Source organism: Gobius niger (genome assembly GCF_951799975.1).
Source record: "Gobius niger genome assembly, chromosome: 2".
NCBI classification, from domain to species: domain Eukaryota; kingdom Metazoa; phylum Chordata; class Actinopteri; order Gobiiformes; family Gobiidae; genus Gobius; species Gobius niger.
In genome coordinates this window covers 26,061,068-26,085,320 of record NC_136853.1, presented here as the reverse complement: position 1 = coordinate 26,085,320, position 24,253 = coordinate 26,061,068, and the positions used below count along the sequence as shown (strand labels likewise).

Sequence of the window (24,253 nt, the reverse complement as noted above, 5' to 3'; positions counted from 1 at the left end):
TTCGGATTAAAATGCTCAATTAATTTAGATCAAATGTGATTGAATGTGCCAGTGGGGTTTCAGTGGAGCTAAACCTGCAGAGCACCCAGCTGACGTCTGTATCTTCAGCCGTAATTACATCATGCTCCTATACAGCGGCGCAGCACGGCAAATGGAAGTGACATTTATTGAAGGAAAGTGAGGTTTAGAGGACTGGGATGTGTCACACTGGCATTTACTGACACCAATGTACAGTCATTTTAGAGCTGTCGTGAAGAAATGATCAGAATGAAATGGCTGTTAAGGTGCAACATAGATCAGTCTTTAACCGGAGGATAGTCAGTGTTCCTGCACTCTTTGATCAATCAGAGTCATTGATCAGTCGCTTAGATCTCTTCTCCAAGTGTCCAGTTCTCTGTGTCTGGGTAGGTTTCCTCCAGGTGCTTCAGTTTCCCCTACCAGTAAAAACATGTGCAATAGGCTAGATTAAGGGAGGGTGTCACTGTCCTGACAAAACAAATCAATAAAATCCTTTGGACCGAATTGTGGTTTCCTGAAACAAATCTGCCTGTCTCCAAGCCTCTTTTGGCTCTTTTGAAAGATTTGATTCTTCTGGCTCAGTGATGTATTATGTAGAACGTTTTAGTGCCGGTAAACAATATTTCCTCATTATTTCTTCAAACTTCCAACTATATGCATCAATTTATATTTATATTCAGGCTTGAAGCCAATCCCAGCATATGTTTCTTTTTGGAGCGCGGAAATATGGCAGCCACAGATATGCAGCAAGCCAGTGGACTGATGCTAAAGGTTTACACAAGTACCTTCTGCTGATACTTCGTTCTTCTTCTTGTCCTTCTTCACTCTGAGACCAGAGAGAGAGAGACGGAGAGACGGAGACACGGAAACACAGACAGAGCGTTAGCCAGATTTCATTTTAAGAAATCAATTCAACATGATTCACATTTTCCCCCATTTCATTACAGCCTTATTCCAAAACTGATAACATTATTTTATTCCCCTCATCAAACAAATATCCCCATAATGTCAAAGTAATTTTTTGATGTTGTTAAAAAACAAAGAACTGCAATATCACATGCACATAAATAATCACAGCCTTTATTCAGTGCTTTGTTGAGGCGCCTTTTATTACAGCCTCAGGTCTTCTCGAGCATGATGCTTCAAGCTTAGCACACCTGCATTTGGGGTATTTTTCCCATCCTCTCAAGCTCTTTCAGGTTAGATGGGGAACGTCGCTGCTCTGGTATTTTCAGATCTGTCCTGAGATGTTCAATCGGGTTCAAGTCTGGGCTCTGTTGGGTCACTCGGGAACACTCACAGACTTGTCCTGAAGCAACTCCTTTGATTCCATGGCTGTGTACACGGGTCGTTCACAGTCCGTTCTTTACATTCGTTCTTTACATTATGTTCTTTCCATTCTTGGTTCTTGGTCACCGCCCTGACCATGCTTTTCCCCTAATTATTCAATTCGGACGGGCGGCCAGCTCTAAGAAGAGTCCTGGTAGTTCTGAACTTCCATTTACGAAGGATGGAGGCCACTGTGCTCTTCAGGACCTTCAATGCTGCAACAAAGTTTCTCTACTTTTGCACCTTCACCCAGATCTGTGCCTCAATACAAACCTGTCTCTAAGTTTACAGACAATTCCTTTGACTTCAAGGGCTTGGTTTCTGCTCTGACATGCTCTGTTAGCTGTGGGACCATATAGCCAAATCAAGTCCAATGAGTTCAATTAACCCCAGGTGGACTCCAGTCACGTTGTAGAAACATCTCAACGATGATCAGTGGGAACCGGATGCTGCTGAGCTCAGTCATGAGGTTTATTACTGCTCTGTCCAAAAACACATCAACATCATCTCTGTGAATGAAGAAACTTTTGTTACAGACGGGCAACATATGTGTGTGTGTCTGTCCCCAGTCAGGTCAGCTGTGACTATACAGAGCTCATCCCACCATTGACTGCAAAGTGAATGACTAATGGACTGAGTGCTCTGGGAGGCTTTGTAAGATTGTAAACTACAATATGAATCTGGGAAATTATTACTCAACATCATAACTTGAGCAGGAATAAATGGTGTTGTAGGTTTGTTATGGCTTTTTTAGTTTATGAAAAAGGTACTGGAGTAACAGCGTCTCTTTACCAACTCTTGAAAACATGATTAAAATGAAGTAAGGATCCTTTCTATCTTTTGATGTTTGACTGTACCTCATTACACCTGGACCATATCAATATTTTTTGTGAAAAAACTTGCACCAGAAGACTTGGCTGTAGGTGGCCATTTTAAGCTGATCTAGGCAGTATTATAGGTGAAGTATAACAGAGCGCCACCATCCTCTGAATTATAATGAAGTCATGATGGAGCCAGTTGGTTGCTTTAGGTGCAGCTTGTAATTTAACAGTGTGTGCAGAGCAAGGAGAATATGAAAATGCACCCGGTGACATGCAGCAAAATACAGATGATATAAATGTGGTCTGTCAGTGGCTGGATGGGCTCGAATTGAATTAACAGGGGAATGCTATACAACCATGGATGACTGTCTCCAAATATATATGAAAACCGGCTGCTGCCAGTCATGACACCAATGATAACCGGAGGTGCAATAATGCAGGTCCTGCTGCACCGTGAACTACATTTAGATAATATGTACATGGCTGCAAGAAAGCTATTAAGCTAAATGGTATGTTTGGATTTATATGAGTTAAAATGTTTCAGAACACACATGTTGTACAATTTGGGGATTATTATTATTATCATTATTATTATTATTATTATTATTATTATTATTATTATTATTATTATTATTATTATTATTATTATTATTATTATTATTATTATTGTGAATGTTTACATGTTATGGCCATTAAAAAACATGATAACATGTCATTGTTTCAGTGGTGTTAGTTTAAGTAGACACTGTTTACTCATTCTTGTGATTTTGATGAAGATCAGATGGGACATTTTATGAACAATTTAGGCAGAAATGTGCGAAATTCCAAAGCGCTCACATACATTTTCCTCCGACTGTGTTTCTGTTTTGTGCTGTGAACCTTGGGGGTCTTTGCCAATCAGTGTTAATTTTGACAACATATTTTAATTTAGTTTTAGTCTTAGTCTTTTGACGAAAATGTAATTCGATTTTAGTCTAGTTTTAGTCAAAAAAATATCTTCAATTTTAGTCTAGTTTTAGTCAAAAAAATATCTTCAATTTTAGTCTAGTTTTAGTCGACTAAAATGGCAAGTAAATTTACTCGACTAAATTTAAGACAAATTTAGTCGACTTTGCATTGATAATATTCATGATAATCATATTTAATCTTGTTCCTCTGCTTCATGGAGCTGCTCCACATGAACAAAGCTCAGAGCTGATCCTTTGGCAGAGAATTTACATGATCTGAGGCTCTTTCAGACGGTCAATAGAAGTTTGGATGATTTTAGTCTCTCCTTTTCATTTTTATTTAGTCTTATTTTAGTCGACTAAAATATCTGGACATTTTAGACATAGTTTTAGTCTCATGAAAAACTTTTAATTTAGTTTTAGTCCAATTTTAGTCGTCATAAATATCACTTTGACTAAAATTAAGACTAAATATTTTAGTCGACGAAATTAACACTGTTGCCAATCCTTAGTCAGGACATCTCGGACACATGACTGGCACAAAAAACAAAAAAGAAAAAAAAAGAAAATTAAACCGTAAAAGTAGTGGTCCTTGTCCATGATTAGACTTTATGAAAGTCACTTACAGGTTGTGGTGGGTATAGGACCCTGGTGGACGTGGGTCCAGTTGTGGACTTCCAGAGGCAATGGGCTGGACCCCAAAGCCTTTTCATCCTTTCAATATACTTAATATCTAAAGCTGGATTAACAATTATTCAAACAATATTAATAGCTTTGAAATAAAAGGGAACAATTATTGATTCATTGATCCATTGACCAGCTTTGCTATGTAAATAGTCAACATGTGCTTATGTTTTACATTTTTAAGAACAATGATTGCACATGTCCGGGCCCTAGACATATGTCGAGAGTTACAGAATTAACATTTGTGGACCTCGAGCTGATTTAGTTTACCCGGTATAGAGGCAAATAATAATGACTCAAGTTAGAGTAAAAACAGGAGCCGTGCATTATACAGTTTTAATGCATGATGTGGAAGGCAAGAACACCACAACACGCAGCTGTTTTACTGAAACTAGTTCCAGCTCAAATGTTTGTCGTTACTATGGAAACAGCTTAACTGTTACCGGACTAACGTGTAGTTTTAATGCACGCCCGTTAGCCAATCAGAATCGAGTATTCACCCAGACCATGGTACAAACATATATAACTGTCTGTCCGTGAATATTATGCACTGTCCCATTCAGATAAATTAATAAATAAATGAAATGTGCCATTTTCTGTGCCTAAAATGGTTTGTGCTAGACAGACAAGTTTGGGAACATGCTTCATTGGGAATATGAAGCACTGTCACCCAAGACAAGACAAACCTTGTCACTCACTTAATAGTTGTTTTCATTCTTTTTACACGTTGATTTGAATGGACTCCCTATTTCCATCAAAATACTGTAGTGTACGTTTAGTCAGGATGATGAATCATTCTATTGTTATACTACAGTTCATCTATCTGTGACATTTGCCCAAGTAAACCTCATAATAACTCTGGGTAGATATCTACATTAACTGGATGTAGTGAGGTAGTATTGTATAATAATGTCCCGTCTACCTAGTTTACACAACAGTCTGTGTAGTTTTGTTTCCAAACGTGTTATAGTGTTTCTGTCTGGTGCATTTTTGAGCCTCCGTGTTTGTCTCTAACAAATCAAAGCATGTTTTGAGACAAGCAGGAAGTGTTTGTGCACGATGATTGAATTAATCACTGTAATTATCCCTTGAGAAAGAAGAAACAAACCGTCAAAGCTTTTCACAGTCCAACTCACAAAAGATCTGCGCTCATTTGATTCATTTGATGCTCACAGACTGACTTCAATAATGTTCCATATTTAACATGAACTGATGACGCTATGAGAGATGATTTCAATAAAGATCTTCAAAATATGGATATAGAGAATTTATCCTCCTCCTCCTCCCATCCAAATGAGCTTTATTTTTTTTTCTGTGGCTGCACATCGGCTCTGAGAGGACCCGGTTCAACTCCTTTCATCTTCGGTGGCAAATTTGACATAATGAGGGGGTTGTGTGGAGCCTTTTGTTGCAATCTACTGGTTGGATGAGCACATCTCAAAATACACTCACCATGAGATTATTAGAAGTGAACAGAAATGCAGGTCATTAAAAGCAAAAAACCCTTAACATTTAGAATAAAGTGTTGTTATTTCAACAGCAGACGTTCCACTTAAAGCAGTACTAAGTAACTTGTTTACCTTAATAAATCCTTTTCGTAGTCCCTGTGAGGGTAATACAAGTGTTAATGGGATGACTGTGGGGTCTTTCATCTCCCCCTGGTGTCTCTGGCCAGAAAACCACACTTGCAACTTTCCCTGCTCCGACCCGGAGGCGCAATACACACTAATGGAATCACGAAGAAGAAGCTAACAGGCAAACAGGCAAAGCTAGCTGCTGGCTAGCGCCTCTTAAACGACACCTGCAGTGGTGCTTATGGCCTCTAGGGTCATTAGTTACTTAGTACTGCTTTAAGTGACCAAATTGTTGTGTTTCCAGTGAAGTCCAACATGTACCTTTTGAACATCCATCCATTTTTTCCCGCTTTATCCGGGGCCGGGTCGCGGGGGCAGCAGAGATGGCCGATCCACACACACCTCCTCCAGCTGTTCTGGGGGGACCCCGAGGCGACACCAGGCCAGCTCGGAGACATAGTCCCACCACCGTGTCCTGGGTCTTCCACGAGGCCTTGTCCCACTAAGACATGCCTGGAACACCTCCCGTGGGAGGCGACCAGGAGGCATCCGAAACAGATGCCCTAGCCACCTCAGCTGCTCCTTTCGACGTGAAGGAGCAGCGACTCTACTCCGAGCTCCTCCCGGGTAACTGAGCTCCTCACCCGATCTCGAAGGGTGCGCCCAGCCACCCTGCGAAGGAAACTCATTTCGGTCATGAGTTTCGGTCATTACCTAAATCTCATGACCATAGGTGAGAGTGGGAACGTAGATCGATCGATAAATTAAGAGCTTTGCCCTCCGACTCACCTCCCTCTTCATCACAACAGTCCGATACAGCGACCGCATCACTGCTGACGCCGCACCGATCCGTCTATCGATCTCACTCGTGAACAAGACCCCGAGATACTTGAACTCCTCCAATTGAGGTAAGGACTCCCCACCGACCTGTAGAGGGGAAGCCACCTTTTTTGATGGAGAACCATGGCCTCGGATTTGGAGGTGCTGATCCTCATCCCGGCCGCTACACACTCGGCTGCAAACCGCCCCAGAGCGTGCTGGAGGTACTGATTTGTTGAAGCCAACAGAACAATCCAACACTGGATTATGGTAAAGTACTCTCCTTGATGCTTTTTACTTTTATTTATTATCCTTATTCTGCTACACCAACAGGTAAATGTGCAAAGGTGGCTGAGGAAAAGGCAAGTGTGTTTTTCTCCAATATCACATACTCCAATATCACAACAGTTTCAAAGTTTTTCCAGGAATTTAATTTGCAACTCACAGGAATTAAAGTCTGGAAAGTAAAGTGAGTGGTTCAAATTGTAGGTTTAAAAACTTTCATTTGATTGAAAAAACAGAACAACACAAACTCACACACACGGGCGATGTACATGATTTACCCAGTGTCAGATTATGATGGGCATCGAGACATCTCAGCCAATATCAGTCACTGTTTGGAATCATCTTGACAATTTCATACGTCACAGATTGTGTTGAGCGAGCATCATTTGTGAAGACACACGACTTTGCCCTAAGTCCTTTGGAAGTGGGTATTTCCCCCCCATGACTGAAAGATAAAAAGTGTCAGTTTGCAAAAAGCTTTACAGATCCATTGAGGGTTTGCTTATACATTAGCAACACCACAGAACCCGAGTCGCCTTCTTCCTGTTGTTGTTGCACTTCAAAATCACAATCACAACAAATCAATTGTAATTTACAGGCTACTGTCAAATGATTTAGAATATAGTTGTTGCGTTATATTAATAAAAGTGAGCATAATTAAATGTTGCTATAATATACAATTCACAGTTTTCAAACACTCTCATATTCACCTTAATGCGCTTGGAGTGTATAGTGCACAAGTTACCAACAAGTTATGAGTATATAACAAATACAACATTAAGCTCATGTCTCGTTACTGATCTGCCTTCATCGAGGAACTGAAGGCTGTGTCACATACGAGTAGTTTGAACAGAGATTGTATTCTATAGAGTTCACCAGTGTCTGTTTTGTTGCCTCATCGAGCCCTGCAATCTCCCAGGGTCACGCGGAAGGGTCGGCACACAGCTCAAGGCTCGCGGATAGCTGACCTGGTGAGAAAAAAATAGAAAAAAAGAAGCAGAGTCGAGAGGAGGAGGGCGCTTGAGCGGAGACTGCGACGGGACCATGCTTTTACCGTCAGCACGCGTTTCAGTCGTGATCGAGCGCACGAGGCATTTGGAGAAAGCTCCGCTGCACGCGCTGTCTCCAGCCGGAGTTTACGCATTCGGTAGTGGATTATACAAAGGCTTTTGTTGGAAGATTTTGGCTCGCCCCGATGGAGGGAATATAAAGACTGAAGATGCACTCCGTAAGCATTCTGCTGTGATTTAGCCGCACTGCCTCGACAGTTATTCCAAAAGTTGGTGTTGAAGCTGAATGACATTTTAAGGAACACACCTGAGTGCGAAACACCTCCTAAAGCTTATGGAAGGAAATGTCTTTTCTGGACCAAATCCTTAAGGAGTTCTTCTCAACGAGCGAACGTCCCTCCGCGCAGCTCTGAGTGGAGCCACCGTGTCACGGAGAGCCGAAGTCTGGCTGAGACTTACCCCAGAGGTGCATGCCTGGTCCAGTATGTGGCTGACAGTTTTACTCTCCTGTATCGTAGCCCCAAACCAAGCACAAACTGCCTGAATACGGTGGGAGTGGAGGAAACAGCGCGGGAAACCACTTTACTCATTGCTCATGACCGCTGAAATTACACCCAAAATGAGCTCGCTCAATCTGATCACTTTGGTGTTTCTTGTCGGTAAGTAACGCACACAACCACCTGCAGTACAATCTATAGATTTAGGGCCAGGGTCACGGGACTGGCCTTGGAGCTGAATTGTTTTTATAGTCTTAAGTGCAGCTCTTTGGTCACGTTTTTGTCGTTCAAATGTGCATTGGTTTCCTCAGTGCGTTACACATGCTGAATGTCAGCGCGCTTACAAACTTGAATTCAGTTTATCGGAGAAGGATACTCAGGGCTAGTCTCCAATCCTAATGCTGCAGCCCTGTGTTCCCGCGCGCTGCCAAAGGTCATCAGTATTCATGCGTTAGAGCGCAGTGTAAGGGATGTGGCGCTGTCCTTGGTGCTGGAGCTGCCCTGTCCCCCTGAGTCTTCCTTGTTCTGGTTAGTTTGCGCTGCTCCTTTCTCGCGCGACTCTGTGGAGGTAAACACTCATCTCGATGCTTTCTGTCTTAGGAATCTCTCTCTAGTCTTTGTGACACTCAGTTCATTGATCCCACCTGCCAGGCTTCGTCCAGTGCGAGGCTGTGGAGGCTGTTGAACTGCTAAAGGCTACCTGTAAACACTGTGCTCCTCCTGCCGTTTTCATTTCGTGAGGATCCACTTTTCTCTTTTTGTTTCTCGCTTTCCCTGAACTTGCTGCTGGTAAAACAGAGCGGGACTAGCTGTAAAGAGTGTCGTAATCTTGAGCTTTAAACAAATCTTATAATTGGTTTAATAAATGTCAAAGTCGCATAAATGGTACATCGCACTTTTCCAAAGCGGCTGTATTGAGGCATCAGCAACAATAACATATCAGTTTGGGGAGAAAAAAACATTATCCTCGTTCTCTGTTACTATGGAAACAATCACTTTAGATTATACTTGTTACTAAATAAATAACTTAAGATGTGTAGTTTTGAACTCATGAAGCGACCCTTTGAGTATGAATCCATGAGCTAAACATATTAGCTTGACAGTGGCCACTGCTTCTTTGTGGCTTTCTTATGGAAATCTGTGATGCAGCTCCATGTAATTGGTCTTGGCTGTAAGCTGAAAGAAGCCTGGCAATGATGGCAGCTTTTAGAGACTGAGACAGCCTTCAAAAATGCAAAATAAAAGCTTTTGCCTTTGACAGGGAAATCCCAGCTGATACTGTATGTGAAATGGCCCGGTATGAACATTAAATAATTACTATAGCTGGCTCGCTCACATAAGAAGCGGCAGAGCCTGAAGAGTACGTTCTAATTTGTCTCTGTGGTCTCCATGCAGATGTGTTGGTGTGTGACCTCGAGCTGGTGCCTCCTGGCTGGAGAGAACCTCTGGACTGTGTCAGAGCCTCGGAAATGTGCAACCAGAACAGCCAGTGCAGCTCCCGCTACCGGATCATGCGTCAGTGCCTCTCTGGAGGGGACAAGGAGCGCAGTGCCATGCTGGCCTCCAAAGAGTGCCAGGGGGCGCTAGAGGTACTTCAGGACTCGCCACTGTATGACTGCCGCTGCAAGAGAGGCATGAAGAAGGAGCTTCAGTGCCTCCAGAACTACTGGAGCATTCACTTGGGCCTGACAGAGGGTAAGGTGCCACACTCTGAGGCTGTTAAGCCTCCTGTTGCCTTTTGAGTTGTGCCTCTGCATCGGCATATACTGTCAGATAAAAGCCAAACTGTTTAGCACTTATGTTTGGATTATATATATATAGTCAAGGTTAAGGTGTACTTTATTGTCCTCAAAGGGAATTTTATCTTCTGCATGGATCTTAAAGTATAATGCAAAAAATAACACGGAAATGGACGTGGAAATTGTGTAACACATTTGACAGACATATTATGGCACCATATTTTATATTGTTAGCATTATGATATTTAAGATTTTTAATAATTAAAACAATCTTTCCGTTTTACTATTTTTTTCAATTTGCTGCTATTGAAGGTTCAACTTTTGATTTTTCTATTTCATTTTTACCAATGAAATATTAATGAGTCAGAGTTCCATGAAGTTCTCTCTGTTCTACATCAGAACCGGAAAAAAAAAGAGAAAAAATCTAAAAGAAGAAATCTACTTTTTTTCCCTTCATAAATTCAAATTTTACACATTTGAAAATGTGTTCAAATTCTCTTCCAATGTATGAGCCAAGCAGCATTTTATTTGTATTTAACTCACTATACAACAATTTCACCAACATAGCAGAAATCAGAACCAGGGTTTCAAAAGTATTCATCTGGACAGCATTTGGAAATTAAAGATTTTTTAACTACTCAGAAGTCTCTCAGCCAAGAGCACATGAGCTGAACCATTCCCTGACAATGGAGGGATTGGAGTCACCCCAGACACCTGACGATCGGCTGGGCTTGGTCATGCACTGCCTTCTGTCTGTGTCAGCAGCTCCGACTCACAGCTCCACTCTGGCCTTCCTGCTGCTGGCCTAGTTTGGGTCCCAGCAGTGGCACTGCTCATTAGGAGAGCTCTTGCTTTGTTCTCAGACCCACTCTGATGTGTCTGTAGTGGCTTACATAAACACACGGACCTTAGGGGACACACACAGGGCAGACATGAAGGTGGAGTTAGAGCAAAGATACAGCATAGTTTCTGTCACTCTGCTTTTGGACAATCAGCTTTTGTTGTGAAGGCCACTACACAGTGACTGTATAAAGACATACAACCATCGAGGGCTTCAAAACCAAACTTTAAAAAAACATCTAAAAAGTAGCCAGGATTGCACACACTGACCGCTAAAGTAGTTTTCTCTTTGGAAAAATTGTCATCTGCCACACTGACAACAAAGGGTGCATATGAGGTGCAATTAATTAGTTCATACAGTGAAGTGAGCCCTGGGAGAGAAATAATGCCTTAACGTTTCATTTTTGGGCTAATTAAGAATAAAAATCCAGCAGCCATGGTCATTTTGGGATAGGTGTTTGTAATGCTCCACTATACTTCAATGGGATTATGCATTTTATATTATTTAATCAGGGGCATTGCAAAGATTCTAATGAGAACAAACAAACAGTGGTGTGCCGTCAGGGCCTTCTTTGCTAGCCCTGGCCAAATGAAGAAAAAAGAAGTGTAAAATGTCTTAATAGTATATTTATATTATTAAAGTTAAAAACAGATAAGTGCCATTGAAAAAACTCAACGTATGCTTCAACATTTCTCTTTACACAGCAGTGTTTTTCATTACCAGATTTGTTTCAGTGCCATAAAAATATGAAGTCACTTGTTCTTAACTAAATTCACACAACTTTAGCTTCATAAGTGGCATCTGTTGCGCGCAATAACAAATATCCAAAACGATTTTGAAAAAAATTCAAAACGGAGATATCTGCTTTTGCAAATGAACTCTTCATTTGTAACTGTAATTTCCCACCCAAAAAGTGCCTTAAACACCTCTGGAGGGCCTGCTCCACAGTTTGAGAAACCCCTGTGTTGTCAGGCCGCACTCATGAGTGACACTCAACATGACTGACAGAATTATCAGCCAATCAAAATTCAGCTAACAATGGCAGCGCGTCCCCCAGGCCCTGCTGCGTCTCAGCCCCTTCACTTTCCTCGCCGGGGAAAACCACTCATGTAACTGCGCATGGGCAAGACTTTCCAAAACATCAGAACAAGCGCAGCTCAACTCAGCCGGATAAACAAAACATTTCTGTTGTGAAATGTCTGAATGAGGAAAAATGAAGTGGATTTATTAATTACGGATATTTGGGGCCACTTCCTCATGAAGAGCTTCAATAGCAAAGCAGCGGGAACGACAGCGGGACGTAGAAGCTTGGCCCCCCGGACAGGAGAAGAGTTTCCCTGCGTCAGCTGTGCTGGGACTCAGGCAGGGAACAGGTACAGCACTACGAGCGCTAAAAAGGCATCCCTGGGTATATAGCACCAAACTGTGAGTCTAGGATCTTTTTGTTACTTTGGATTTTGCGTTTGGGTTGATCTCTGGATGTCTCGCAGGCAAGCGAGACATCCAGGTTATAATACGCTGTCACGTGTTGCTGTATACTACGAGTGTTCCCAAAGGTTTTTGTTTTGTTGGTTTTTGTTTCTTTTGTTTGGGGGCGGAGGCACCGCTGCTTTGGTTTGCGTTGTTGATCCATCCTTTAGCGAACATAATGGCACGTAAAAAAAAGCTGCTTTATCAATACACCTTTCTATCGTCCATCAGTTTATATGCGTCTGAGTGAGTGAACCCAGGCTGTTGCTGAAGGCCCAGACTGAAACCCCACGGCACGTCACTGCTAACAGATGATGTCATGAGCCAGGCGGATTTCAGTCCCTGGACAGGATGATCTTATTCACTTACAAAAGTACCTCTATAAAAGGCTTCAGTGTTAAAAGTGTTGAAAGATTAAATTAATCTTATAACTACACATGACCGCGTTTGTTACAAAAAAAACTTAATAAAATGGAGGTCTCTGAGTGTCTGTGCTGAGAGCACTTCTGCCTCGACTTCAACCTAAACCCTGTCAGTGAGGAATCATTTAGCACTTAAAAAACATGTATTCTTATTGTGTGTTGTACAAGATCACGGAAAATACATGACATATGTTGACCGAACAAATAAACTAAAAACAACTAAGAGTATCTTCTAAATGAATGCTCTAAAGTACGTTTTTACCTGGAATCACAATTACAGGACCGTTCTTTACTGAAATGAGTGGTTCAACATATTTAATGCCGCGTTCATGGGCTCTGGTAAAGATGATCCTTTTCAGGTGTGAAGTGGAAGTTAAAAGTGCATTGTGTTCAAGTGATTTTGTGTTGTAGTAAAGTGAAACATTACAAAAAACACACCCCAATACTCTAAAAACAAATATTATTAAAGTGATAGTATGGAAGTCTACATGTTTTACAAATGTTATAAAATGTGCAAAATTAACCTCCTGGTCTTGCAGTATTTTTTGTAAGGTCCCTACTTCCCAGATCTCAGCAACTAATCAGAGTCTAGTATCCTCCCATGTTGACCAATGAGACGAGCTTTTCCTGTGAACCAATCTGTCAGGGCCAATCAGGAGGCAGGGGGAGGAGCTTGATTGTTAACTTTTGAAAATCCTGTTCCCGCTCTCTTCATTTTGCAAAGTAAGAAGGGCTTTCTGATTAAAGAGGGGAGGAATTTGATTGTTATACTTTTAGATGTCACTCTATCTCTCCTCACTTTGCAAACTTACAGACCATCACTTTGATGTGAGAAAGTCGTCTACAAACCGCTGACCTAACTCTGTATCTGCTTTGATCAGTAAAACACATAATGTTTGGCCTTTTTTTCCTTGACGTTAAGTGGACGATATTAAAATTGAGCAGCTAATAATGGCTAAATGCATTATGTAGGCTTCATAATGCTGAAAGGTTTAAAAAATGTATTATCTCTGTTGTGTTGAAAGGTCAAAGGTCATCTCATCCTGGGAGTTCTTTCCAGGTTTCTCTGGGGCAAATACGAGACGAAGTGGCGTTCGTGTGTAATTTTGACAAGTGGTATTTACCATAATTATGAGACCACATGAAGGCAGCATGACCTCACCACTACCAGTATTAACCTTGGCACTATGTTTTTCAGGATACTATCTCAAGAGGAAAAAGTAAAACAAACAAATGAATTAAAAAAGAAAAAACTACTTTATAAATAAATGACCTAATAAATAATTCACAGTGATTTTATCTGGTAACTTGAGAAATACGGTATATCAGACAAATCTGAGATTATTGACTGAAACTGGAGAAAATGATATGAAGCTTGCTGCTTTGCAAACCTACAGAGCTCAAAGTTTCTACTGGAGTATGTTTTTTCTCATATATAGATATCATGACGTTATTTTAGTTTGTTCAACATAAAGAAATATAGACAAACCTATACTGGTAATTGGCATCAAAGCTTTCAATGACATTTGTGGTTTTTAGCTTTAATGTTGTTAAAGTGCCAGAGCTGTTCATGTTCATGCACTACCCTCCTCTGCGAAGCGTGCACTTGTTTGAAGTGCACGCAAGGGTTCGAGTGCGCAGGTCACAAGTGTGCAAAAATTGCAGAATTGGGACAGTGCGGCTGACGCCATTTTCAAAGTTGAAGGTAATTTTGTCCGTTCCTGTGAAAAAAAAAAGTACTAGTAAATGAGTTGACATTAAAACACGTTCAAAAAAATAATAATTAGATATTAGTAATTTATTTGAGCTAGCTGTATAATTTTTATTTTAAATGTAGAGAGGGTAACTAACTAGTATCTGGTAAGTTTTATGTTTTTATACATCCTAAGTTTTGTTGAAGTGAAAAGTTAAAATTGGATTTATATGAATGACAGCACAAAAAAAAGTATTGAAATTGTTGCATAATGTCCATAAATACCAGTGCGCAAATCATCATAGTGCTTCATCATATATTTATGCTTGCACTCGACCCCACAACACTGAGGACAGAACAGTGTGGATGTTAGGTTCACTTTATTGTCCCGCTGCATTTGACCGATCCTTCAATGCCGCTGGGGCGTCAGCATCAGAGGGCGAGATGGGAACCCATGGAGCAGGCTGATGGTCAATATCACTTGGCTGGGGCATTCACCTACATGTTTTTTTTTACTGGTAAGGGAAGCTGGAGTACCCGGAGGAAACCTGTGCAGACACAAAGGCCAGTCATATAAAGACACTAAAGGTATAATATTCCCAAAAAATTATACAATTATTTACAGTCATCTACAAACATCTTCTGGAAACAGAAGCATTAAAGAAAAGTGGTAAACTCCAATTATGCTATTTGGTGCATAGGTAATTAAAGGATTTTTTTTTAAAATTTTATAAAAACAATCAAAGGAGGGTTTGACTGGATTAAACATGTAACATGCCTGACAGAAAGGTGCTGTTTCAGCTTTTGTCAAAGCTCACTGAAGGGCTCTCCTGCCACATGTTTCTTCACTCTGCGCTTTACTGAAGTCATTATGCATTCACTTCATACTTAGTGGTGATAAGCTACTTTTGTTTTAATTATTTATACTGTTTGCCCCTTAAAGCTTTTTTTTTATCCATTGTATAAAAAATACCTCTATTTACTATTTCATTTCCTGTCTATTTTGCAAACCCTGAGTGTTTCTTGAGATGTAACAAGTGAATTTCTCCATTGTGAAATCAATAAAGGCTTGTCTTATCTTAGCCACAGCTGCCCCCTTGGGGTAGACTGATGGAAGCGAGGCTGCCAGTTTGTGCCATTGGCCTCTTCAACCACCACCAACCAGGATCTTGCCTTTGACTCCGCTTTAGCATTTCTCAAAGCTTTTATAATAGATATCACACTCTAATACAAAAGAACACACACACTAAACAAATGTGTTGTTCTCAGTAAATACTGGAGAACTAAAGAATATGTGTATTTCAGGATGTCGTGAAATAGGAGTTACATTAGCACCAGTCTTTTGTTTGCATGTTTCTTCTTAAATGGAGCCATTAATTGCTTATTGATGGGATGATGTGTCCTTCACACATGTGTGGGCTCTGGATAGGCTGTTGCAGTTTGCTCATGATTGTAAAAGCACGCCGTTCTTGTGTAATCTAAATGATTTTTCAAAGTGGATCATAACCTTGTGTGCCAAACAGTATTTTGGCCTGTGGCGTGTGGCAGCAGCTAACTTTGATTTAGATTTAGGTAAACATGGTAAATTTGTGACATCTCAATTAGGAGGCGTGAGATGTTTCCCTCTCATGTGCTGCCCCAGTTAAAGCTTCAGCAGATAAATGTTCTTAAAATTAAACCTTGTTGCATGTTATGCTCTCAGGGTGCACTCAGTCATCATAATGCTGTTCAGCAGCCAAAGGACTGACGCAGATAAATAAGACCACAGCTAAATCACTCTATATTACATTTCTGGTCTACAACACATGCTGTTTATTGCACTGACAAAGGAGGTAGTTATTGTGTTTGAGGCATTCACTGTAACATTGTATGCAGCGTCATCAGAAGTAGTAGGATTGTAACCAAACCAATTTGCAATCACAGTTGAGACCCAGCGCTCTCTCAAATGTGGAAAAATATACATAGACTATATACAAGACTGACTTGCCTAGAAAAACAATTGCTCTTTATTATCTGACTAAACAGGGTTGTTTATGTGAATTGGATTTGACAAAGGTTGAGCGAAAAACATGGAAGGAGAGGCACAGATATAGAAAAAAGTGCGATAAGGGAGTTAGATCAAGGTGTGCTGACAGAAAATGATGATGGGGAGAGAGAGGGAGGGGGTTCCAGACGAGGAGCAAAGGGAAAGGGGAGTTCAGAGGGACAGGATCAGAGGAGCATCAAGCCTCCACTTATCTGAGCGCTCCCTCGTACTTTCCATCCATTAAAGTCACAATGCACAGGCGCTTTCATACACTGAGGTCAAACTGCTGTCTTCCACATCAAAAGGCCTTTTAGAGATTATTCACATTTGCTGATATTTGAGCATCCTGGCAGCACAGCATGAAGAGAAACACTGACAATAAATAGCAGTCTGACACTTCCATTAAGGCCCACTGTCAAACAAATAAGACTCGAGAGATTTAAGAGCCATCATTGTGTTATTGATGTGAGCTGTTTATGCAGGGTTGTTGAAATGTTTGCAGTTGTGGGTCCATTAAGCCCAGAACAGAAATCATTGGCCTATTTCCTCAACATGTAGTGTCTATTTGTCCGCCGTCCTCTTTAGACTATCAAATCAGACAATGGAGACATCCTTGACGAGTTTTTTTAAGAGGCTGTCCTTTTTATAGACTATTTTATCAAATGTGGAGTAGCATGATGTTGGGGTAAAACTAAGTAAGTTTGTAAGTGCTTTATTTGTCACAACCGTACAACAAAATAGTGTTCAGGTGCTAGTCCTGAGCTTCTGCACCGCTGTGGTGAGAGATAGGAGAAACCGGAGCAGCTGTGAGGGGCTCTTGGTTCCTCTTCAGTGTTTCAGAAGAAGAAATGTGTATCTCAAATGTCTTTAGCTCATAAGCTAGCTGTTTAATAAAAAAAAAAAAACTGCTTTCTTCTGGCTGAACCCCTCGAAAACACGACAAAGATGTACAAAAGCATCCAGCACAACAGAGAACAGAATCCACAAATGCAGTTAGCAGAAAAAGGCAGCTGTACAAAGAGAGAGGAAGTTGCTAGTGTTAATTTCGTTGACTAAAATATTTAGTCTTAATTTTAGTCAAAGTGATATTTTTGCCGACTAAAATAGGACTAAAACTAAATTAAAACTTTCTCATGAGACTAAAACTATGACTGAAATGTCCAGATATTTTAGTCGACTAAAATAAGACTAAATAAAAATGAAAAGGAGAGACTAAAATCATCCAAACTTCTATTGACAGACTGAAAAAGCCTCATATCATTTAAATTCACTGCCAAATGAACAGGTTTGTGCTTTATTCATGTGGAGCAGCTCCATGAAGTCAAGGACCACGATTAAATATGATTATAATGAATATTATAAATATAAGTCAACTAAATTAGTCTTCATTTTAGTCGACTAAATTGACATCCAATTTTAGTCGACTAAAACTAGACTAAAATTGAAAAGTTTTTTTTGACTAAATCTTGACTGAAATTAAATTACATTTTAGTCAAAAGACTAAGACTAAAACTAAAATAAAATATGTTGTCAAAATTAACACTGGTTGCTACTTGTTTATGTGTCGCCATTAATATGTTAATACAAAATATTAAGTCACAAAAATGATGTAAACAGAACATCACTTTTTGCTCTTTCTCTCAGGACAGTGTTTAACTCACAGAGGATGAATGCAGCAGTTTGACTCCTGTTGGTGTGTAAAAAGTGTTGTAAATGCATCGAGGGAGGAGGAGATAAGAGAGACTGCACAGCTTGTGACCTGCCCCACAGCGTACACACCTCTTGGCCTGCCCAGGCTCCTCTGAAGGGGCCCTCTGCCTCTGGAGCAGTGGTTTGCTGTGGTTGTGTGGGTTCTGTCCTCTGGCTGCCTGATGGAGGCGTGGCGTCTCTGCTGCGCCTTCTCTGAGCGCCTCCTCTGAGCGCCTCCTCTGAGCGCCTCCTCTGAGCGCCTCCTCTGAGCGCCCTGTGTCGGTGCCATGCAACTGCGGCTGGTCTGCTGCTCCCGGTGCAGACAGCTCCTACAATGGGGTTTCCTCACCATGTTCATCTATACCCCGACATATTCTGTTGTGTGTGTGCATGAGGGGTGTGTGTAGACGGAGGGTGGGGTGTGTGGGTGTGTGGGTGTATGTGACCATTGTGATCCCTGTAAATATTGGGGGTTCAGGGTGAGAATGTTTTTCAATATTCAATTCTGCCTCCTCAACTCCTTAACCCAGTCCAGTCGACGATTTAGCTTCAGTACGATGAATGCTTTACAAATAAACTTGCCTTGCCAATACTTCCTGGGCGAATGAGAGCCTTCACAATAATGGTAAATATGTTTTTCTAAAAATAAAATAAAAATACCTGTAAATAACTACATTTGCAAAAGCCACAAATTTAAAGGATTTGTTTCTTTTTTTTTTCAAACATAATATCAATTACTGACTAATCTTCTTAGTATTTGTAACTCATTTCCTCCCCATACCGGTCTCCTGAATAGTCATAATAGTTACCGGACACATCTCCCAGTGTCAAAATGGAGTCATTACTGACCTTATTGCCTTTCGAGTCCACCTCACTTCCTATTTCCTCAGCCATTAAGGAGCTAAATCTGTGGTCTATTTCCTGTTTACGCTCAGCAGGTTTCAGCAATAGCCAGTGTAACATGGAAACACACGGCTTGGTGTTGCTGTGCATGTGCAGAACTATCGGCACATTCTTCAACTTGCATTTTTCATGTAAAACTGTTCATAATCAAAGCACCTTAAGGTTAGGGTTAGGGTTAGGCTTAAATCCTGTAAAATTATGCAATAAAAAGTTAAAATGCGTTTTACACGTGACACTAGCCCTGGGAGCATGTGCGGTGGAACTTTCAGACAAAGCAGGGCAAAGCGGTTCTGTTCCATGGTATGGTTTTGTATTCAGTCAGTTTGCTTTAGGGGGAATCTGATCCAACTTCAGATCAGTTTTGGATGAAATCTTAACATTGTAGCCACAGGCGCAATGTAGTTTGTTATTGAGCGGAAGTAGTATTGACTCGGTGTAAAAACAGTGCAGAGATAAGACGAGAGCAAGATAGATGTGACTGTGTGACCTTGACGAGTGCCCTCCGATTAACCAAATGTAATCAGAGTGCCCATGGGCCCAATTTGCAAGTCATTTAATTCATTTGATGATTCACAATTAGATATTCTATTCCCCATTGAAAGTGAGTGCAGGTGTCATCAGGCTTAGCCAGTGTTTCTCGACAAATGCCAATAAGAAAAAAAAAACATCAATAATAATAATATTAATGTGTTATTGCACACAAAACTGAATCACTGAGATACTTTTATTTTCAGCCTTTTGGACATCATGGCATTATCGTACAAGTGAGCAGTATTATTGTGCAAGATGTGCACACGAAACAAATATTAAAGACAGTGTAAAGATGAAAAGATTAAAGAACCCTTTCATGGTATTAATTATAATTTGCTACAATGAAAACCAAAGCATAGTAGTGTATAAAGGTCTTTTTATAATAACGTTCAACTTGTTCAGTGTCAAATATTAAGCAGATAAAAGGGTCATACATTCAAACTGTTGAAGGATTTTCGCTTGAGGAGAGAAATAAATGTTCTTAATGAGACAAGGGTATGACTTGGGGGGTCCTGTCTGCACCAGTCTGAGTGCATAATGTACAGAGACTGCGGGCTCTGTCTCTGAGGAGGCCACACATAGACGGGGACAGGCCCAAAGCTACAGCATTAGTTGAGGTGCCTCTCCCAAGGCCTGCTGAATGTTTAACCCCTGCACTGAGCGCCTGGTGGGACTAAAGCACCGTGTAAAACTTGTTACATAAAATGAGTCTGTTGCCTGGAGCTCCTGAGGTGTAGTCTCAGACAGAGTCCAGGAGCTTTGACCCAGAGTGGAGTTGTATTAAGACATGGATGCTGCTTGTTTTGCTTTACAGTGTTTTGTGGAAGATGTATCATTTCACACCAAGCAGGCATGACACACATTTTATTAACAGTGCAGTAGATGTGAAAAATGTACTTTTATGGAAAGAAGAAAGAGCGAGATCTGGGGTACATCCAAAACGAGCAGATTGGTAAGAGGTCTAAGCCCAAACTGGATGTGCGTCGACGTCCCCCATGTCACTGTTTTAAAGAGCCGCCTCAATAAATGGCCTAAATGAAGGTGCTTGTGCTCTTGCTTTCATTTAGTAGAAACTAAAGCCACAGAGCTAATTTGCATACATTGCCTGTTAATGCGGCTGGATCTCTCTGACGATGAACCAACGGACAGGATTTGGTGGAATATTTGACCAGAGCATTGTCTTATTTCTGTAATGAAGCTGTAGTTGTGTAAGATAAATCTGAAAATGGAAAATTCATCATCGCCTGTTTTCTGTGTGGCTTCATGTCGTTATTGTGGTTCATGTTTGAGTAAATGAAGTCAGTGGCTGCAGTAGGAGTGCTTTTCGTAGTTCAATATTACAGTGCCTCTCAAAAGTACTAATGCACCTTGAACTTTTGCACATTTTGTCATGTTTACAACCATAAACATAAAGATTTTATTTAGATTTTTTTTACTGAACGTTCACACACAAGTAACAGACACCTGTGAAGTGAAAGCAAAATGATGCATGATTCTGTTATTTTCAAAAAATAGGAAACCGAAAAGTGGGGCGTGAATTAATCCTTTGTGGAATCCCCTTTTGCTGCAATAACAGCAGCAAGTCTTTTGGGGTTTGACTCTACAAGATTAGCACATGTAGAGACTGACATTTTAGCCCATTCCTCTTTACAAAACAACTCAAGCTTTGTCAGATTTGAAGAAGAGCGTTTGTGAACAGCAGTTTTCAGGTCTTTCCACAGATTTTCAATAGGATTTAGGTCAGGACTTTGACAGGGCCATTCTAACACATTAATATGTTTGTTTTTAAACCATTCCATTGTAGATTTATCTTTGTGCTTCGGGTCATTGTCCTGCTGGAAGGTGAATCTCCGCCCCAGCCTCAGTTCTCTTGCTGACTCCAGCAGGTTTTCCTCCAAAATGTCCCTGTATTTGGCTCCATCCATGTTCCCAACTATTCTTACAATCTCCCCAGTCCCCGGTGAGGAAAAGCAGCCCCACAGCATGATGCTCCCCCCCATATCTGACACTGGGGATGGTGCACTCAGGACGATGAGCAGTGTCAGTTTTGCTCCATACATAACGTTTTGCATTTGGGCCAAAAAGTTCAATTTTTGTCTCATCTGACCAAAGCTCCTTCTTCCACATGGAGCTGTGTCCTCCATATGACTTCTAGCAAACTTCAAACGGGATTTCTTGTGGCCTCCTTTCAATAATGGCTTTCTTCTTCCACTCGTCCATGAAGGCCAGATTTGTGTAGATACGACTTATAGTTGTCCCATGTACAGATTCCCCCAGCTCAGCGGCAGCACTTCACAGCTCCTCCAGAGTTATCTTGGGGCACTTGGTTGTATTTCTGACAAGTGTTCTCCTTGTTCAGTTTGTTAGTTTAGGTGAACAACCGTGTCTTGGTAAGTTGGCAGTGGTGCTTTACTCTTTCCATTTCTGAATTATGGATTGAACAGTGCTCCGTGAGATGTTAAAATCTTGGGAAATCTTTGTATAACTTAACGCTCCTTTAAACTTCTCCACAGCTTTATCCCTGACCTCTCTGGTTTGCTCCTCGGCCTTCATGATGTTGTTTAGTGACCAATCCACTCCGACCAAAGCTCTGAGGGCCTAAAAGAACAGCTGAAATTAAACTGAGAGTAGATTACACACAGGTGGCCTCTATTTAATGGTTAGGCCAAGGAGTGAACATTCTGGAGTCATGAGGAATGTTATAAAGGCAATTTAATGCACTCAGAAAAATGCTGTATGAATACTTATGCACGCCCCACTTTTCACTTTTCTATTTTTTGAAAAATTACAGAATCATGTATCATTTTGCTTTCACTTCACAGTTGTCTGTTACTTGTGTGTGAACGTTCTGTAAAAAAAAATCGAAATAAAATCTTTATGTTTATGGTTGTAAACATGACAAAATGTATATGTTTTTTATGAAACAGCTGTTGGTGATGTCACTTCCCCTATTGTTGGGGATATCAGCAGCTCATTCACAGAAATGAATGAGGAAAGATTGTCAGTGAACTTTTAATTTACACATGAAAAAAAGTCTTATTTGTTTTGTGAAAAGGAAGTCATGGAAGTGACATGTTGCTTCAGATAATTCACAGAGAAAACGGTTAACATGTTTCAACTGAGCAGCGAAACCCACTGTGTCAGTGACACTTGCTTGTGTAACCTTTTCTCTAGTTGCTTTATAATGTTACTACAGCTTCAGCTTTTAGTCTGTCCCTTTTTATATTGTTATCACATTAAAATCATACAGCCTATGATGTAGTTTTGTAGCTATTAAGAGCAAATCATACGTGGTTCAGCAGCTAATCTTCTCGCCGCTATTGCTAACGTTAATGTGCGTTTTAAAACCCAGAGAATCATTAATTAGGCCTAACGCTGAGCACGTGTAATATGTCTGAATATTTACAGATTAAAGACGTTGGATTCGGCGTCTCACCGAGCGCAAAGCATGCTGGTCCAGGTTAAAGGTCAGGACTACCCAGATCGTATCCCAAACTGTTAACATGACCGAGTGTGACACAGACATTGAATATTTTGAGCGTTGAAAATCGATGTTTTAGAAGAATTCTGTAAGAAACGGGGACACAGTGTTACTGGGAAGAGAAAAAAGAACTTGTGGCCTTTGCTAAACCAATAAATAAATAAAAAACAGTTAATAGACGTATCAGTTACAATAGTTAGCTATATGTCAAACTTACTAATTTAATCCATTTGTGTCACAACGTTCTGGATCTTTTCTTTCAGTAATGTCGAGTACGTATAGGGGGCTCCATATACAACGCTGTGAGGTTCCTTTATTGCACTCGTGAATGGGTGTTGAGTGAGTTGATGTGTTGATCATCAAGAATGATCTTCAAGAATGGGTAATTTCCTGTGGTTCTGATCTCTGGTTTGTAATATTTTATCCTCAAACCGAGAAATGACCCCTGTTCCCACATACACACCAATGCAATTTTTAACTCTTGATTCCCCCAAAAGGGGGCGTGGCTCAGAGCGAGTTTTTTTTTTTTCCTACAGCATCTGTCTGCACGGAGCGAGGCTCACATTCTCTCTGTGTCGAATGAGTACAATAGCTTTTATTTGTTTTATAAATGCACAAAGGTGTTGTGGAAGTTCAGTCCTGTAACCTGTTGAGTCGATAAGACTGAATGTAGTTTTGTTGAAGAAAATCCTGGTGAGACTTGTACTTTAATGATTGGGAATACTTTAGAGATATAAAACCAGTCAGAATATACTATTTTGTGAGCAATGTGATTGCCAAAAGCTGCTAATGAATTGTTAGCCCTGGTTGCTCTGTGAGAAGTAAGCTAATGCTCTTGCATGTGAAGTTTAAGCTAACTCACCATGTGCACAGTATTGTCATTGATCCGTCACGAGTTCGTAGTGTGCCATTTGTTTTACACAGGTCATTTGATTTACACTGAAATGTTTTTTCTTAATATATTGTTTATTGGCCAATTTTTTTTTATTGCTATGAAAAGAAAACACAACATGCTGAAATAGAGATTTATATTTATATTTATTTATACTTTTTGGGGGGTCAGGCCTGATACCACACATATACATACATACAATACTTCAGAAAAGTAGAAAAAACTCAACAATCAAACTAACTTGGACGGTGTGACTTGGTGCACTTAAAGGGACGGTATAGTTTTAAAGGATTTGCACATTTTTGTTCATGTTTTATTTAAGGCGATTCACATATTCAACATTTTGAATACATTTAATTATTTTTCTTACGTCGTTGTCAGTATCTCAATTGCGGTTGGAGATTTCTAGTTATAGTATAGTTTAGTTACCACTGCCAGTCTCCTTACGATCCTGTAGAACCCAACTAGAGTATTGAAACATTTTGAAGCCATTTGGATGCTATATTGAAAGATTCTTGACTATTCAGTTAACAAGGGTGACACAAGCAAACAGGAAGGATCCAATTAGCGAATCGGGTTATA

At 40.5% G+C, this 24,253-nt stretch overlaps 1 protein-coding gene across 2 annotated transcripts in view; it reads left to right on the top strand.

Moving 5' to 3' along the window:
• The first annotated feature begins 7,408 nt into the window (after positions 1 to 7,408).
• gfra2b (GDNF family receptor alpha 2b) overlaps positions 7,409 to 24,253 on the top strand; it is a 69,251-nt gene continuing 52,406 nt past the window's right edge. The window contains exons 1-2 of one of the 2 annotated variants that reach the window (XM_079551230.1): positions 7,409 to 8,146; positions 9,380 to 9,679. In XM_079551230.1, the coding sequence (XP_079407356.1) occupies positions 8,083 to 8,146; positions 9,380 to 9,679 (364 nt within the window). In that variant the 5' untranslated portion in view covers positions 7,409 to 8,082. The remainder of the gene's footprint in view (positions 8,147 to 9,379; positions 9,680 to 24,253) is intronic. The other variant, XM_079551229.1, reaches the window with a different exon arrangement.